Here is a 15615-nt window from a genome sequence, read left to right on the forward strand (position 1 = left end):
GTGGTAGAAAGAGGGAAAGTCTACGTCCCCTTCCAGTTATCAGATCTAAGAGAGATTTAAAAAGATCTGGGTAGCTATACTGATGCCCCAGAGCAATACATCCAAGCCTTTATCTCTGTGATCCAAACCTTTGAATTGGCATGGAAGGATATTATGCTTCTACTAGACCAGACTCTTTCCTCATTAGAAAAGCAATAGGTCCTAGCCCAAGTTACTGAGGTTGGAGATGATTTCCATCTTCAATGAGCCCCATACCCATGGCACCTGGAAATGAGGGAATGAATATGCCTATACCATACCCACAGGGGCACAGGCAGTCTCCTTGGCAGATCCACATTGGGATCAAAATGGTGAGAAGGATGAATGGTGCTGACACACTTTATCCATCTTATGGTGGAAGGGCTAAAAAGGGCCAAAGTCAACCTCTAAACTATTCCCAGATGACTGTAGTACCTGATGAACACCCCCTTACCTTTCTACAGCATCTTAAAGACACTATCAGAAAGCATACCACAGTAGACCCAGAGTCACAGGTGGGAGAGATTTTTCTCAAAGATAAATTTCTAACTCAATCAGCCCCAGATATCCATAGAAAACTCCAAAAGTCTGTGGCTGAAAGAGAAAAATCATTGGACCAACTAATGCAACTAGACATGTCTGTATACTATAATTGGGATGTCACTAAAAAGAAAGAAAAGGATAAAAGACACCATGACCTAATCACTGCTCTCAGGGAATGCACTACCTGATGGGGGCCTATACACTGAGCTCGCTACCATTGCAGATAGAGGGGCACTTTCACAGAGAATGCCCAAAAGGGGGACAGCCTGAGTCCCCACCGGGGCCCTGCCCTCTCTGCAAAGGTAACCACTGGAGGTCTAAGTGCCCCCATCTCCAGATGGAATGTGGGGAGTCACATCCTATTGATTGATGGGTCCCAGGTCCTCCTGTCCAGGCTCCATTTCTTAGTATCAATGTTGAGGAGCCTTGCATAGCCATAATAGAGAAACGAAAGGTCATTTTCCTCCTAGACAGTAGAGCCCGTTTCTCTGTCTTACCATTCTCTCCCAGTCCCTGGTCCAATAACAAGGTTATAGTTCGGGCCGTATTTGGCCAGTCCCTAGAGTGTTATTTTACTTGGCCTCTGGCCTGCTCTTGGGGAGACCTCCACTTCTGTCACTCTTTTCTCATAGTCCCTGAAACTCCAGTGCCCCTTCTGGGACAGGATTTACCATCTCAATTAAAGGCTCAAATTCTACTCCCCGCCAGGTAACTATCTCTGCTGCTTTTCTCTTCAGGAACAAGCAGATCCCACAGTGTGGACTGATGGAATGACTGCAGGGTGAGCCAAAATGGCCTTCCCAATTCAAATAAATCTCAAAGATCCTCCCCAGTTTCTACATCAAAAACAGTATTCCCTCAAGCCTGAGGATGACCAGGCCTCCTACCTATCATAAATTCCTTAAAAAAAACAAGGGCTACTAATTAGTTGCTTCAGCCCCTACAATACTCCTATTGTTGCTGTCTGTACCTCCAGTTCATTAATGAAGCAGTCATTCCCCTCCACCCAATTGTTCCCAATCCTTATACTCTATTGGCTCAAATACCCTCAAAAGCCCAATATTACTCTGTACTAGATTTAAAGGATGCTTTCTTTTGCATTCCTCTGCATCCTGATAGTCAGCCTCTGTTTGCCTTTGAAGACCCCATTAACCCTTCACAACAACTAACTTGGACATTTTGCCACAAGGCTTTAGAGACAGCCCTCATCTTTTTGGACAGGCTCTAACCAGAGACTTATTGGATTGGCACTACCCAGAGGCTACCCTTCTTCAATATGTTGATGACTTACTTCTGTGTGGAGTCACAGAGCCCCTCATCTCCAGGGCAACTGAGTCCCTTTTAATTTTTCTGGCCTCCTGGGGATACAAAGTCTCTAAGGAAAAGGCTCAATTATGCCTCCCTCAGGTCACCTCCCTAGGTATGATCTTAAAGGGACAGACTTGCTCCCTGAGTCATGAGCAGATCGACCTAATCCTCCATTTCCCATTCCCCCAGACCATAAAGCAGCTTAGAGCTTTCTTGGGAGTTACAGAATTTTGCAGAATCTGGATCCCTAGATATGCAGCCCTCACAAGACCCCTTTTTATGCTCCTTCTAATACTCCTATTTGGGCCTTGCATAATAAATGCTTTCTCCAGACTTATATCTCAACAGGTCCAACAGATCAAACTCCAGCTCTTAGTCAAGGAATATTCACTGCTGCTTACACATAAGCCTTCCATCCTGTTCTATTGGGGGTCCCTGGAGACTACATGGGTCAACCCCTGAGACAAGTACCACCAGCCCTATTCCTCCATCACCCCATGTCAGCATGAGGCAGTTACACGAGTTATCATCCTTCTCCCGAATAGCAGTTGGGTACTTATCTCAGAGGGGGGACTTGTTGGGTCTGGAGACCTAAGGCAGATGATTGAATATCCCTTCTTCCATGGAGAGCACTATGATTCCTGCATCCTGAGGAGTTACAGATCTGCATTCCTGCATCCTGAAGAGGAGATACAGGGTCTGATAGATCTGCCACAGGGCTGATGAGCAAAATGCTCTTAAGATTGTTTCCCCCCAAACCCCAATAAGGGACAAACAAACCAGTTCATCTAAGAAAGCCTGAGAATCCATGGCCAATGAAAAGAGCCCACCTAACCCAGAGTTAAAACATTCATAAAACCCCCAGCCTTCACCTGAGCAGTGGTGAAGTTTCCAGGCTCTGCTGCACTGCTCTAGCTGTAGCCTTTCCTTTCTCTCTAATAAATGCTACTTCATATACCCACTTTGCCTCACAAGTCAATCAGCTGCCTCATGAGCCAGTTCTCTGGCCTGTGAAGGCAAGGACCCTTGACACCAGCCCGAAACACTCCAAATTGGCACATAACATCAGAATGGATCACCTCCCAATTGACAATGAATCCAGATAACAATTGCAGAACCTCTCCCAGAACAAGAACTGAGATAATGACCAACACCTGTGACTGGGACTATTTAACTATGCATACCTTTGTTCCCTGCCCCCAGATCTTTGTCTACTCAAATCTATAGCTTGTGTCTGTACCCCAGAGATGGCTGAAGATGGGCTGAGTGCTTACTCTGCCTCTTCCCATGGTATGTCCCAAACCATGTAATAAATCTCCTTTCTCCTCCTTCACCATGCCTATTTGGCATTTAGGGTCATGTGGCGGGACCTAGCATATGGAATCTCAGGAGTTTGAGCCTTGGGTCCAAAACTCCAATTTCATTCTGACCTTCTGTGTCCCCTACTTGGGAACAACCTAGTTCTAGTGTAGTAAGAGCAGTCCCTAGGTGTGGTTAGCTGGAAGAAAGAGAGGCAGATGGATCCAAGACTGCAGAATGCAATTTATTCCAGGACTTACTGATGGAAGCATGGTCCTGGACAATTTGTGTCACAAGGAAGGGCATATTTATTGGTTAGGGCAAAAATGACTTCATCCTAGCCACAATATCCCTAGTTTATCTTAAGCTAGCATCAAAGAGTTAGGCATATTACTGGCACCAGGATCTGGTTGTAAATTTCCACATACCACTCTAGTGGTTTTGTCTGTTTATAACTTGCTGGGAAACTATGCAGGGAAAACTGACTAGGGTTACTCTGGGGCAATCATGATGGTTAGGAGTCAAGATGGCTACAGGCATGTAAAGCTAAATTTATACATCCTGCCTAAGCCACACACACACACACACACACACTTTTCTAGACTTAAGCAATTGCTGAAACTCCTTCTACTCTAGAATACCCTCCTGACTAGAAGATGTCCATTTCTCTTTCACTCCCCCACCTCTCCATCTATGTTTTTTTTTGTGTGTGTGGTACTGAGGCTTGAACTCAGGACCTTCACCTTGAGCCACTCCACCAGCTCTTTTTTTTTTTTTTTCCTGTGAAGAGTTTTTTTTGAGATAGGGTCTTGCAAACTATTAGCCCCAGCTGGCTTTGAGCCAGCTGATCTCTGACTCCTGATCTCTGACTCCTGATTTCTGACTCCTGATCTCTGACTCCTGAGTAGAGTAGCTAGGATTATAGGCATGAACCACTAGTGCCCAGCCCATCTATGCTTTTCTGACTATGAGAACAGAGAGTCAAAATTCAGCATTCCGCATTCAGCCCTTTGCAAATCTGCTAAGGGAATTTTCCCCCGCTCCTCCACCTCATTTCCAAGTAAATCCTGACTCTTTCCTTAGCCCTCCCTGGAAGTCCAGTGGGAAAACGGTGAAATGGGGACTGACAAGGGACAGTCCTGGCTGTGAACCCAGAGGAAAGAACTTTGGTCCTTCATGTAGCACTTAATTCCTTCATGTAGCACTTAATTCCTCATGGTTACACTCTGAGGCCTTCTGATTTTAGAGACAATGTAATTAGTTACCATTTTGTCAGCATTAGGGTTGGGTTGAGTGATTGTCTTTGATTTCCCTTCTTAGTTGCCAAGAACAGAACTCACTGGGAGGAACTTGGAGTGCCACTGGAGGCCCTATGGCCTATCTTACTCAAGTCCCCTGACCTGGGACAGACAGGTACAGAAACACTCTCCATTCCTAAAATCCTCTCCTCCCTTGGTTTCCTACCTTTCTGATCTAGGCTCTACCATGTTCTCCTACTCTCTAACAACTCATTCTCCTTCACTGGCGTACTTTCTCCCTGAGCTTCTAAGATGAAGCAAGTGTTCCTCAGTTCCCATCTTCAATTCTTTGTTGTTTGGGTGGGGGGTTATTTTGGTACTGGAGATTGAACCCAGAGCCTTGCACATGCTAGGCAAATGCTCTACTCCTTAAGTCACATTGCTCTACTCCTCAGCCACTGTGTTATGATTTGAAGTGTCCCCTAATAGTTCATGTGCTGGAAACTTAATCCCTAAATTCATGTTAATGGTATTTGGGGCTGGGCATTTGGAAGGTAATTAGGATTAGGTGAGGTTATAAAGGTAGGGCTCCCATGATGACATTAGTGGCTTTACTAGTTATTTTTTGTGGGACTGGGATTTGAACTCAGGGCTTTGCACTTGCAAAGCAGATGCTCTACCTCTTAAGCCACACCTCCAGTTCATTTTGCTCTGCTTATTTTGAAAATATGTTCTCACAAACTATTTGCCTGTGCTGGCCTCAAACCTCAATGCTTACAACCTCAGCCTCCCAGGTAGCTAGGATTATAGTGTAGCCACTGGCACACAGCTACATTAGTAGCTTTAGAGGAAGAGAAATCTGATGATAGCATGCTTGCTCTGTTTTGCCATGCAATGTCCTCCACCATGTTATGATGCAGGAGAAAGGCCCTCACCATATGCCAATGCTATGTTCTTGGACTTCCCAGCCTCCAGAACTATGAGCTAAATAAACCTCTATTCTTTATAAGTCACCCACCTACATTCAGGCATTTTGTTATAGCAAGAGCAGGCCTCCCAGTGCTTACACAGGCTATGTTCTAACACTGACTGTATAGAAAGAGGAGGCAAAGTAAACCTACCTTATATACACCTCAGGTTCTGTACCTGGTCTGGATTGTGAATGGGAGACATGGGGCAAGAAAAGAAAAAGAAAAAGAAAAGAACAACTGAGCTAAGACACTCTTACTTATTTAAACTTTCAGTTCATGCAAGGCCATAGACTATATGGGGTAAGAGATTTCAAAAACAAGATTAAGCCAGTGGTATGTACCTACAGTCCAAGCTACTCAGGAGGATGAAATGGGAGGATCATTTAAGACCGGGAATTTGAGACCAGCCTGGACAACATAGCAAGACCAGTATCTTGGGAAAAACAAACAACAAAATACCCAACCAAGATTGCTATCTGTTAGCAATCTCTGGGACACAACAATCAACACCCATGTTATCAATTATGTGATATGGACAAGAAGAGACAGATACAAGTAGCAACTGCTCTGATAACTTCATCTACTACCTTTCCCTTCTTGGCTATCCCACACCTCCCACCTGCAGCCTGAATATAAGAGCCAGGTGGTTAGTTCCCTGAATGTCCCAACTGAACTCAGCAATCCAGTTTCCAGTCTCCTCCAGTGCTTTCTATCTTCAAGAATGCCTTGACTACCCACCAGGGAGCCAAGCCAGACACAACATGCATTCATCCTCTATCCTACCCCCTTCATTAAGGCATCTGTCTGGGGTCAAGCCCAAGTGAATCCCTCCTCCATCTACCTCTTTTCCATCCCTTGCTATGGTTTGGTTGTCAGTTTTCCTGACATGAAAACTTCCTCTGTGCCAAGCTTCCAGCCTCCCTCTTGCCAGTCTTTTACTTTGCCCACTATTGAGCTTTGTATCACAAGTTTCCCTGATCAAAAACTACTCAGATTGCTGTATTTGTTAATGTTTCATAATAAGATGCTGGGGGAGGGGATACTCAGGTGTGAATCATTGATACAAACAATAAATATCACTCAAACAAGCTTGAAAAAGGAATGTATTGTCTGGGTAACATTTTGCTTTAGGTTTTGTGTGTGTGTGTGTGGGACTGGAATTTGAACTCAGAGCTTCACACTTACAAAGCAGGAGTTTTACCACTTCAGCACACCTCTACCCCATTTTGTTCTGATTATTTTGAAGATGAGGTCTCACGAATTATTTGCCTGAGCTTGAACCTTGATCTTCCCAATCTCAGCCTCCTAGCTAATCCTGTAGCTAGGATTACAGATATGAGCTGCCAACATCCAGCAATTTTTTTTTTCAGTACTGGGGATTGAACCCAGGGTGTTGTGCTTGCTAGATAAGCGCTCTACCACTTGAGCCACAGCCCCACTTTGGGTTATTTTTCAGATAGGGTCTTGCTCTTTGCCAGGGCTGGCCTTGAACTGCAGTCCTTCCAATCTCTACAGTACCAAGCATGGCCTGGGTAACTTTAAAGGCAATGACTCACACACTGGTATCAAAATGTAATTTCTTTCTCTACTGTAGTGCCATACTCAGTCAGGCATTCCCCCCAGACTCTCTTCCAGATTTCTGTCCTGGGGAAAGAAAGTGTGTCCTTCCACTGGACAAAAGAACAAACTCCTAGGCTTAATGCACCATTGGCCCACTTGGCTATCCCAAACCAATAATTATGGCCAGATGGATGGCAGTACTGATTGGCTCAGCCCTAACTCAGCCAAAATTTAAGAAAGGAAGTCAACTTCCCAGAACCACTTTACTGAGAATAGGTAAAGTGTGGGACCCAAAAAAACCTGGAGGTTGTTTCTGGAATCAGGGAGAATGAAAAATGAGACTCACAGCTTGACCCCTAGTTTTCTTATTTTACCCGAAAACTCCCTCCCCAGACTAGCAACCAGGTCTTCAGCAAGTATGTAAGAGCCAAGTTCAAACTGAACTTGGTCTTATGTGGCCTACTCCCTATCCAGCTGTGATTGGATCACTCTTGGGGGAGTGGGAACAGATGAAAATCTGGCCAGTCCCATGGGGCCTGTCATTCATCTCCAGATTGGGGTAAGTTCTGTCCATGGGTAACCTTGGATACTCCTCAGGTGCTGGGACATTAAGGAAGGAAAAAAGTTATATAATTAGGTGTGAGGAGGTATTTGTTTCCTATTGGTGTTGTAACAAATTACCAAACTGAAAAATTTAAAACAATAAATTTATTTTATTATCTTACAGTTCTAGAGGCTGGAAGTGTGAAATGGATCTCACTGGCTGAAATCAACACGATGCATGACTGTGTTCCTTTCTGGAGGCTTTAGGGTGGAATCCATTATCTTGTCTTTCTAGCCTCCAGTGGCTACCCAGATTTCTTGCTTGTAACACCTTCCATCTTCAAAGTCAGCAATGGATGAGCAAGTCTTTCTCAGATGGCATCAGCCTACCTCTGTGACGTCCTCCTTCCACATTTAAGGACCCTGTGATTACACTGGGTTCACAGATGATCCAGGAAAACCTGCTTATTGTAAGGTCAGCTAATTAGTAATATTAATTCCCCCTTGAAAAGTAATATTGCATATTCACAGGTTCCCAGGGATGAGATTATAGACACCTTTGGGGAGGGGATTGGCTTTATTCTGCCTACCCCCAGAGGCCACTGTGTCCTGGGACCAGCCCTTAGAGTGGACAGAGGGCAATGCATACTCATGGAGCTTGGAGTAGGGAGTAATTAAGATTCCAAATGTGACCTTAGCCAAGTCCCTTTCTCTACCCAGAGCCTGACCCCTGCCACTGTCCTCACTAAGTCACTGGTCCAAGTTAGACTTGGTTAAGGAACTCAGGCTGATATGACATCACTAGGGAGAGCATGAGAGCCCTTCTCAGAGGGTTCTGAAGGATACGGTGGGAACTGCTGAAAACAGTGCTTAAATAGAAGAGGGAGAGAAGCAATCATCTGTAAAGACCACTTGCGCACTTGAGAAATAGGTGGACGGTTGGGACTCACTACTAAAGGGAACTGGTGCTCACCCCCTTCTGGATGAAGCAATCTTTCTGGCTTCACACAAGTGGCTTCTGGGCTTTGGCATCACTTGGGCTGGGTTCAAATCCCACTGTGGAGCCAGGCGCTGGTGGTTCGTGCCTGTAATCCTAGCTACTTGGGAGGCTGAGATTGGAAGGATCACAGTTTGAGGCAAGACTGGGCAAAAAGTTCACAAGATTCCCATCTCCAAATTAACCAGAGCAAAATGGACCGGAGGCATGCCTAAAGCAGTAGAATGCCTGCTTTGCAAGCATGAAACTGAGTTTAAATCCCAGTCCCATCAAAATACATCAAATCACACTGTGCTACTTACAGGCTGTGGAATTCTGGGAATGTAACCTACTTTTACTGAGCCTCTGGTACCTTAGCTATTAAATGAGACTATCACTCTGAGCTTGACGTGGCCATGAAGAATTACAAGTGCTTACATAATATTCTAGAGGGAGAGGACTAAGAGGTAGTCTGAAAGAAACCCCAGCCAGCACAATTAGCAAGACTAATATTGTAAGCATGAGCTCCTGGCCCTTACCACAACTAGCTGTGTCAGTCTGGGCAATCTATTTATCACTTCAGCCATGCCCCCAGCCCTTTTTGCTTTATTTATTTCTCAGTCTTGCATTTTTGCTGGCCTTCTGAACACCATCTTCCTGCCGTATGGCCTCCCATGTATCTGGAATTACAGACATGCACCACCATACCCTGATTATTGGTTGAAAAGGGGTCTTGATAACTTTTTGCCCAGACTGGCCTCAAACCTCCATCCTTCCAATCTCAGGGTAGCTGAGATTCAAACGCATGAGTCACTGTGTCCAGCAATGAATGTTTATTCTGTATTTACAGCTTCTTGCTATGTAAATGGAGGATAATGTTAGTACCATTGTTTGAGGGTTGATACATGATATAAACTTGATATTGGATGCTCACAACCAACTTGATTCAGCGTCAGATGTGCAGGAGCTTCCCACAAATGTTAGGGTAACCCTCATGGGAGTGTGGGGAAGGGGAGCTCACTTAATTGCCAAGGAGTCAGGAAGCCTTCAATGTTCTGGAGTGCACCTGTGAGCTCAGGCCTCTAGTATGGGGCCACAATGACCCTAGACTCACTAGGGTAGGTAGACTGGCTGGCTCCTGGCCAGCTCAAGGTGTTTCCCTTTGCCTGGTAACCAGGAGGTGTGGCTGAGGCAGGGTATGGAGGGCAGCGGTGCAATTGAAAAGTGCTGTTGAGGAGCCCGTCCTGGACCCCTCTGACTCCCCCAAATCCTGGGGACAAGCTCCACCAGGCTGAAGGAAGCAAGTGAGTGGGGAGCTCCTGGGAAAAGCATGCTAAAGGCTGAGGGCTTAAAAAGACCTTAGGTTTGGGCCCAGCCCTGGGGTCAGGAGCAGCGAGAGGAAGTGGGAAGCTGAACGCCTGATTTAGGGAGCTTGTTCAAAGCTGTGAAGCAGGAACTCAGGGACCCTGTCAAGAGGCAGAGCCCAGGACTCGGCAACAGGTAGGGGTAAAAATGAAGTCTGTATCCCCTCGGCCACAGGTCTGGACCAGGACGAGGCCCCGGTAAAAATGCCCGCCGCTTGAGGTTCAGACCATGTACTCGTACGGCTGCCTGGCGCGCGGGGAGGACGTCTGGCCTCCGCTGCAGTCCCTCACCTACACCTACCTGGCCTCCCCTCTGCTGCTGCCGCCCATCCAGGCCCACAACTTTTGCAACCGGCCGGCAGGGCTAGGCGCTTGCGAGTGGGCAACCCCTCGGGAATACCACTGCTTCCATATCGCGGGAGCGCCCCTGGCCGCACCGCCCTGGTGGGTTTTCCCGACGCCGGCCCACACCGCGGCCCTCAGCTCGCCCTTCCCCGCCGCCAGCGTCCGGGAGCCGTCGCAGCCGACTGCGCCCGCGGCCGACAGCTGGACGCCATGGCCCGAAGGCGGCAGCCTACAGGTCCAGCTGCGTTGGGGCCGCGTGGAGCGCGCGCAGGGCCCGCCGCGCCTGCGGCTGCCGGACTTCGTGCGTCGGGAACTGAGGCGCGCGTACGGCACGTACCCGCGCACCGACGTGCGCGTAACCCGCCGCCACGGAGAGTTCTTGCTGCAGGCGGAGCCGCGCGTCGGTGAGCCCGAGTACCGGATGGAGAGGCGCGTAGTGCGCCGGCCAGACAGCGGCAATAGCGGCCCGGCCCCGAAAGCCGAGGGGCGCGGTCGCCCCAAGAAGAAAGGCCTGGGTTGAGCGCGCCGCTGCGCCCTGCGCTCGGTCTGGAGAACAGGAGCCCCGCGCGGCCCTCCTGTCCTGTGCGCGAACGCTCGCACCCGGCTTTTTCTTGTGACTGCCTCGTGATCCCACGCCCAGATTTCTCTCGCGGTATTGCGGGACCATGCTGGAAGGTCGAGAAAGTGCGGAAGACATCTTGGGTGTTCTGCTCTTCCATCTAAAAGTGATCTTGAGGTGGAAGAAGGGTCTGGACTGTGTGTCCTGACTCACTCCCAGCTTCTTTCCCTAAAAGGCCTGATATACAGTAAGCCCCAAGTTTCCCTTCCTTTCTTCTTTCTACCAGAGTACCTCCCATCTCCGCACACGGCCAAGATGAGGGAATCATAACAATCCCCAGCTCAGAGAGAAAAGTAAATAAATGAGCGAAGTCCAGTATACGCTGCGAGGTCATTTTTATGTTTGGAAAGTGGGTGTTTTGCCATCTGTATAATGGAAGCCTTACACACATGTGAGGAGGGGGGTGTGTGTGGTTTATCTTTGAATCACCTAGGACCTCATAACTCAGCATATTTTTCTCTTTTCCCTGGTTTCCAGGTAGCTCAGAGTCAAATTTGCTCAGCTCCTTTTATAGAACACTGGATCCTGAACTCTTATTACCCCGGGTGTCATCTTCTTTCCTTTTTTTTTTTAATTAAAACACGCGGAGGTGGTATAGTGTGATGGGTTTGTTGTATGATTGGGTGAGTCACTTAAAGCCCCTGACTCAAATGGGGATGATGGTACTAGGACCTACCCTGTAAGGTTATTGGTGATGCCATGAAATCTTACCAAGTGTTTCTACATTGCCTGGGATGTATTGAGTGTTCACATGTTAGTTTTTTAAAAAACAGCTTGCAACACAGAAATACATAACATAGGTAGGAAGTTAGTCTTTTCTGATTTCCCTCACCCCCTAAAGATCACTGGGGCTCTATTTTTTGAATGCACATAGTATTAGTTACATAAAAGGAATTACCACTTGAGCCTCACTCCAACTTTTTGCTTTTAGGTATTTTTCAGGTAGTGTCTCAGAATTTTGTTCCTAGATCCTTTCCCTTGGGTGGCAGTCCTCCTACCTCAGCCTCCTGAGTAGCTGTGATTACAGGCATGAGCCACCACACTGGCCCAACAAATTTCCTGAGGGTCTGTTGTTTGCCAGTAGCTGTTACAGCTCCAGAGGATATAGTAGTGAATGAAGCAGCAATGACAGTCCCTGGCCTCATAAGCCTTAAATTTTAGTGGGGAGACATGGAGATGAGGCAAGAGGCAAGTAGATAAAGAGAAGCTGTTACAAGTACTATATAGCAGGAATAAGAAGCTGAGGTAGGCACAAAGCCCTGAGTTCAAACCCCAGTCCCACTTAAAAAAAAAAAAAAAGCTGAGGTAAAAGATGGAAGTAAGGTAGCAGAACTTAATTTAGAATAAGGTAATTGGGGAAAGCTTCTCTGAGGATGTGACATTTAAGCTGAGACCTAAAAAATGCAAAGAAACTGGCTGAGGGAGTGTCTTAAGTGGTAGAGCACCTGTTTAGCAAGTGTGAGGCCCTGAGTTCAAACTCCAGCACCACCAAAATAAACAACAACCAACAACAGAAAAAAAAAAATGCAAAGAAGCTAACCATGCAAAGAGAAGGGGGAAACGGAGGGGGAAGACAGGCAAAAGGCATGGTGTTACACAAGACCTAAGGAATAAAAGTTGTCTTCATTTACTCATCAGGCCTGAGAGCCCACAATAAGCTAGGCACTGGGACTACCACAGAAAACCAAACAAGTCTCTGTCCTCATGGAGCTTACATTAGAGGTATAACATAGATTAGAACCAACAATAAGCAAATGGGTGAATGTGTGATGTCATGTCAGCTACTGCTATGTGGTAGGTGAGAGCTCAAGAAGGCTTTTCTGAAGAGGCAACCCTCTTCATCTTAATGGAGACCTAATAAAAACCTTTGCAAGTCATTGGAGTACCTGGTGGAGACAAGCAGTCACAATGATTCTGTAGCTGTGGTTTTTTGTTGTTGTTGTTATTTGCGGTAGTGATGGCCTCTTAAGTTCAAACCAGGAGTCACTCCACCAGTTCTTTTGTGTGTGTGTGTGTGAGTGTGTGTGATGGGTTTTCTCAAGATAGGATCTCAGGAACAATTTGCCCAGCCTGGCTTCGAAACCCAATCTTCCCAATATCTGCCTCCCTAGTATCTAGAATTACAGGCATGAGCCTTGGCACCAAGCACTGGTTGAATATCCTTGTCCTGTGAGTCAGCAGGAAAGTGGTAGCAAAGTGAGGGTAAAGATGAAGCCAGATCCTGTCAGGCCCTTGAAGTCATGTTGAGAATTTTGGATTCTGTTCTTAAGAGGGTGGAGGGTTATGTGCAGGTGAGAATCATCATATTTTTACACTTTTTTTTTTTTGTCTTTTTTCATGCTGGGAATTGAACCCATGGCCTCACATATGCTGGGCAAGTGTTTTACCACTGAGCTACATCTCAGCCCATGATCAGGTTTTTAAATTATCATTCTGGCTGCTGTGTGAAAAAGAGATTCTAGAGTGGCCATTGTGGAAATAGAGAAGTTAGGAGGCTTTGAAGCAATACTGACTAAAGAAGAAATGGCTTGTGCTTGGTGGAGTGGAGTGGCTCAAGAGGTAAGAATGCCTACCTAGCAAGCAGGAAGCCCTGAGTTCAAACCCCAGTACTACCAAAAAAAAAAGAAAAAGAAAGAAGAAATGGCTTGCTTTTATTTGGAAGTAGGGTAATGAGAAAATAAATGTCCTTGAATAGGCATCTTTGTTCCAAAATACAAATGATAAGTTGTAGAATCTAAAGTCTTAGATACTGAATCATTAAACAATGACACCCTAGTAGCAACAAGCACAGTGTCCAGTTCTTTCTTAATGCTATTCTCAACTCCATGTCACTTTAGTTTCCTTTGGCCTGAAACATTTTCTAAAGTGTACTTTGTGTTTTATAACACTGCCATTTTTTAACTGACTAATTTCTCAATTTAGGTTTATTTGACATGGCTGATTCCAGGGTGAGGGCAGGGAAGGTACAAGATGAGGCTAGAACAACTTACTCTAGAAAATAAAGGACTGTTCAAAAATGCCAAAAGGAGACCAGAACAAGAGGACACAATGGAGGCAGGCAGGAGCCTGAGCTGCTGCCATCACAGAGTGACTTGGATATGGGGAAGTGCCAAGATGATGGGCCTTTTGCTGCTGCCAGCAAGTAGAGGGAGCATCTCAGAGACCATGCAGCAGAAGCAAAAGGCAAACAAGAAGGAGAAACCCATGTGGCTTTGTGTCCAACCCTCTTGCCTGTGTGCCTGGAGCAGGTCCAACCATGCTTGAGGTTCCTCCTGCAGTGGCACAGGTCCCAGCAGCGATGGCCTTCCCTTTGCCCTGAGTCTGCAGCGGGTCCCATTTGTGCTTCCTTCTCCTCAGGCCTCAGGTAGCATTGATCCCCCTGGACCACACTTGGGGATGAGGGGGTTACCTTTTCCCAGTGTTTTTCTTTTCCCTGTGGTATGTACCCCAAAGTATTAAAAATAGTTTTTTAAAGAAAAAAAATGTGGCTGGCAGAATGACTCAAGTGGTAGAGCTCCTGCCTAGTAAGCATGAAGCCTTGAGTTCAAATCCCAGTACCACCAGAAAAAAGAGGGGAGAGGAGGAAAGTGTGGGAGAGGATGAATATAGTACAAATACTGTGTACACATATATGTGAATGGAAAAATGATGATACCTGCTGAAACTGTTCCAAGAATGAGGGGGGACAAAGGAGAATGGTAGAAGGGGTAAATTCAAGTATGATATAGTTAATCTATTGTAAGAATTTTTGTAAATGCCACAGTGTACCTCCACCCAGCACAACAATAAAAAAAGAAAAGAAAAACAAAAAGTCCAATCTCATTCACCCCCCCAAAAATATATATATGCCAAAAGAAGCTAGCTTGAAGGGACTTCCACTGGCTAGACAATATAAGCATCAAAACAAATGATAGCTGGTTCAAGGTCAACCCTGGGCAAAACTCTATCTAGAAAACAAGCAACAAAAAAAAGGGCTGACAGAGTATCCCAAGTGGTAGATCACCTGCCTAGCAAGTTGAAGCCCTGAGCTCAAGTCCCAGTACTACAAAAAAATAATAATAGCAGATTATAACACATTGAATAAAAATAACAATCTGCAAGTCCATACTAATAATAACTAAATAAACAAATTTTAAGGGAAAGCTCTTATAGTAGAAGGAATGACAGTAATAATTGACTCAGGTGAGAATCATTTGTATATACTAAATCTAATGGAATTCATAAGAGCTGGTGGAGTGGCTCAAGTGGTAGAGTGCCTTCCTAGCAAGCGTGAGGCCTGAGTTCAAGCCCTAGTATTGCAAAAAAAAAAAAAAAAAAGATAAAAAACAGGATATTTGTTATTTATTTATTTATGTTATTGGGGTTTGAACTCTGGGCCTACACCTTGAGCCATTCTATCAGCCCTTTTGGTGAAGGGTGTTTTCATGATAGGGTCTAATGAACTATTGCCTTGGCTGCCTTTGAACCATGATTCTTCTGATCTCTTCCTCCTGAGTAGCTAGGATTACAGGCATGAACAACCAGTGCCTGGCTAAGTTTGATTTATTTTCCATGTTGAGGATAAAACCTCTCACATGGTAGGCAAGAGCTATATCCTTATCCAGGTTTGAAATAATTTCTAACTAGGAATAAAAATACTACTACTAATAAATTGAATTTCTGGATCAAAATCCACATTAAAAAGGTGCTACATATTAGACAAGAGTGTGAAAACAATACAAGTAAAAAATTGGAAATGAGCCAGGCTTGGTAGTACATACATATAATCCCAGTTACTCAAGAGGCTGAGGCAGAAGGATTGCAAGGTTGGGGCTAGCCTGAGCAACTTATC

General features: G+C 45.7%; 1 protein-coding gene and 1 pseudogene across 3 annotated transcripts; both read left to right on the plus strand.

Annotated features, from left to right (window-relative positions):
* The first annotated feature begins 5456 nt into the window (after nt 1–5456).
* Nucleotides 5457–5581, plus strand: LOC141425358 (small nucleolar RNA SNORA51; annotated as a pseudogene).
* A 4050-nt stretch (nt 5582–9631) lies between these two features.
* On the plus strand, nt 9632–14460 carry C7H10orf95 (chromosome 7 C10orf95 homolog). 3 transcript variants are annotated; one of them, XM_074078426.1, is made up of 2 exons: nt 9632–9760; nt 9996–11104. In XM_074078426.1, exon 2 carries the CDS (start codon nt 10050–10052, stop codon nt 10683–10685), a length of 636 nt encoding a protein of 211 aa, XP_073934527.1. In that variant the 5' UTR covers nt 9632–9760; nt 9996–10049; the 3' UTR covers nt 10686–11104. The 3 variants fall into 3 exon arrangements, 1 of the variants encoding a protein (XP_073934527.1); XR_012449643.1 differs by adding an exon at nt 13707–14460 and having other exon boundaries at nt 9652–10971; XR_012449644.1 differs by adding an exon at nt 11262–13300 and having other exon boundaries at nt 9652–10971.
* The last annotated feature ends 1155 nt before the right edge of the window (nt 14461–15615 follow it).

Source organism: Castor canadensis, chromosome 7 (assembly GCF_047511655.1).
Source record: "Castor canadensis chromosome 7, mCasCan1.hap1v2, whole genome shotgun sequence".
Taxonomy (NCBI): Eukaryota; Metazoa; Chordata; class Mammalia; order Rodentia; family Castoridae; genus Castor; species Castor canadensis.

Excerpts from the sequence above, each read along its gene's own strand:
- C7H10orf95 (XM_074078426.1), top strand. The coding sequence starts at position 10,050 with ATGTACTCGTACGGCTGCCTGGCGCGCGGGGAGGACGTCTGGCCTCCG.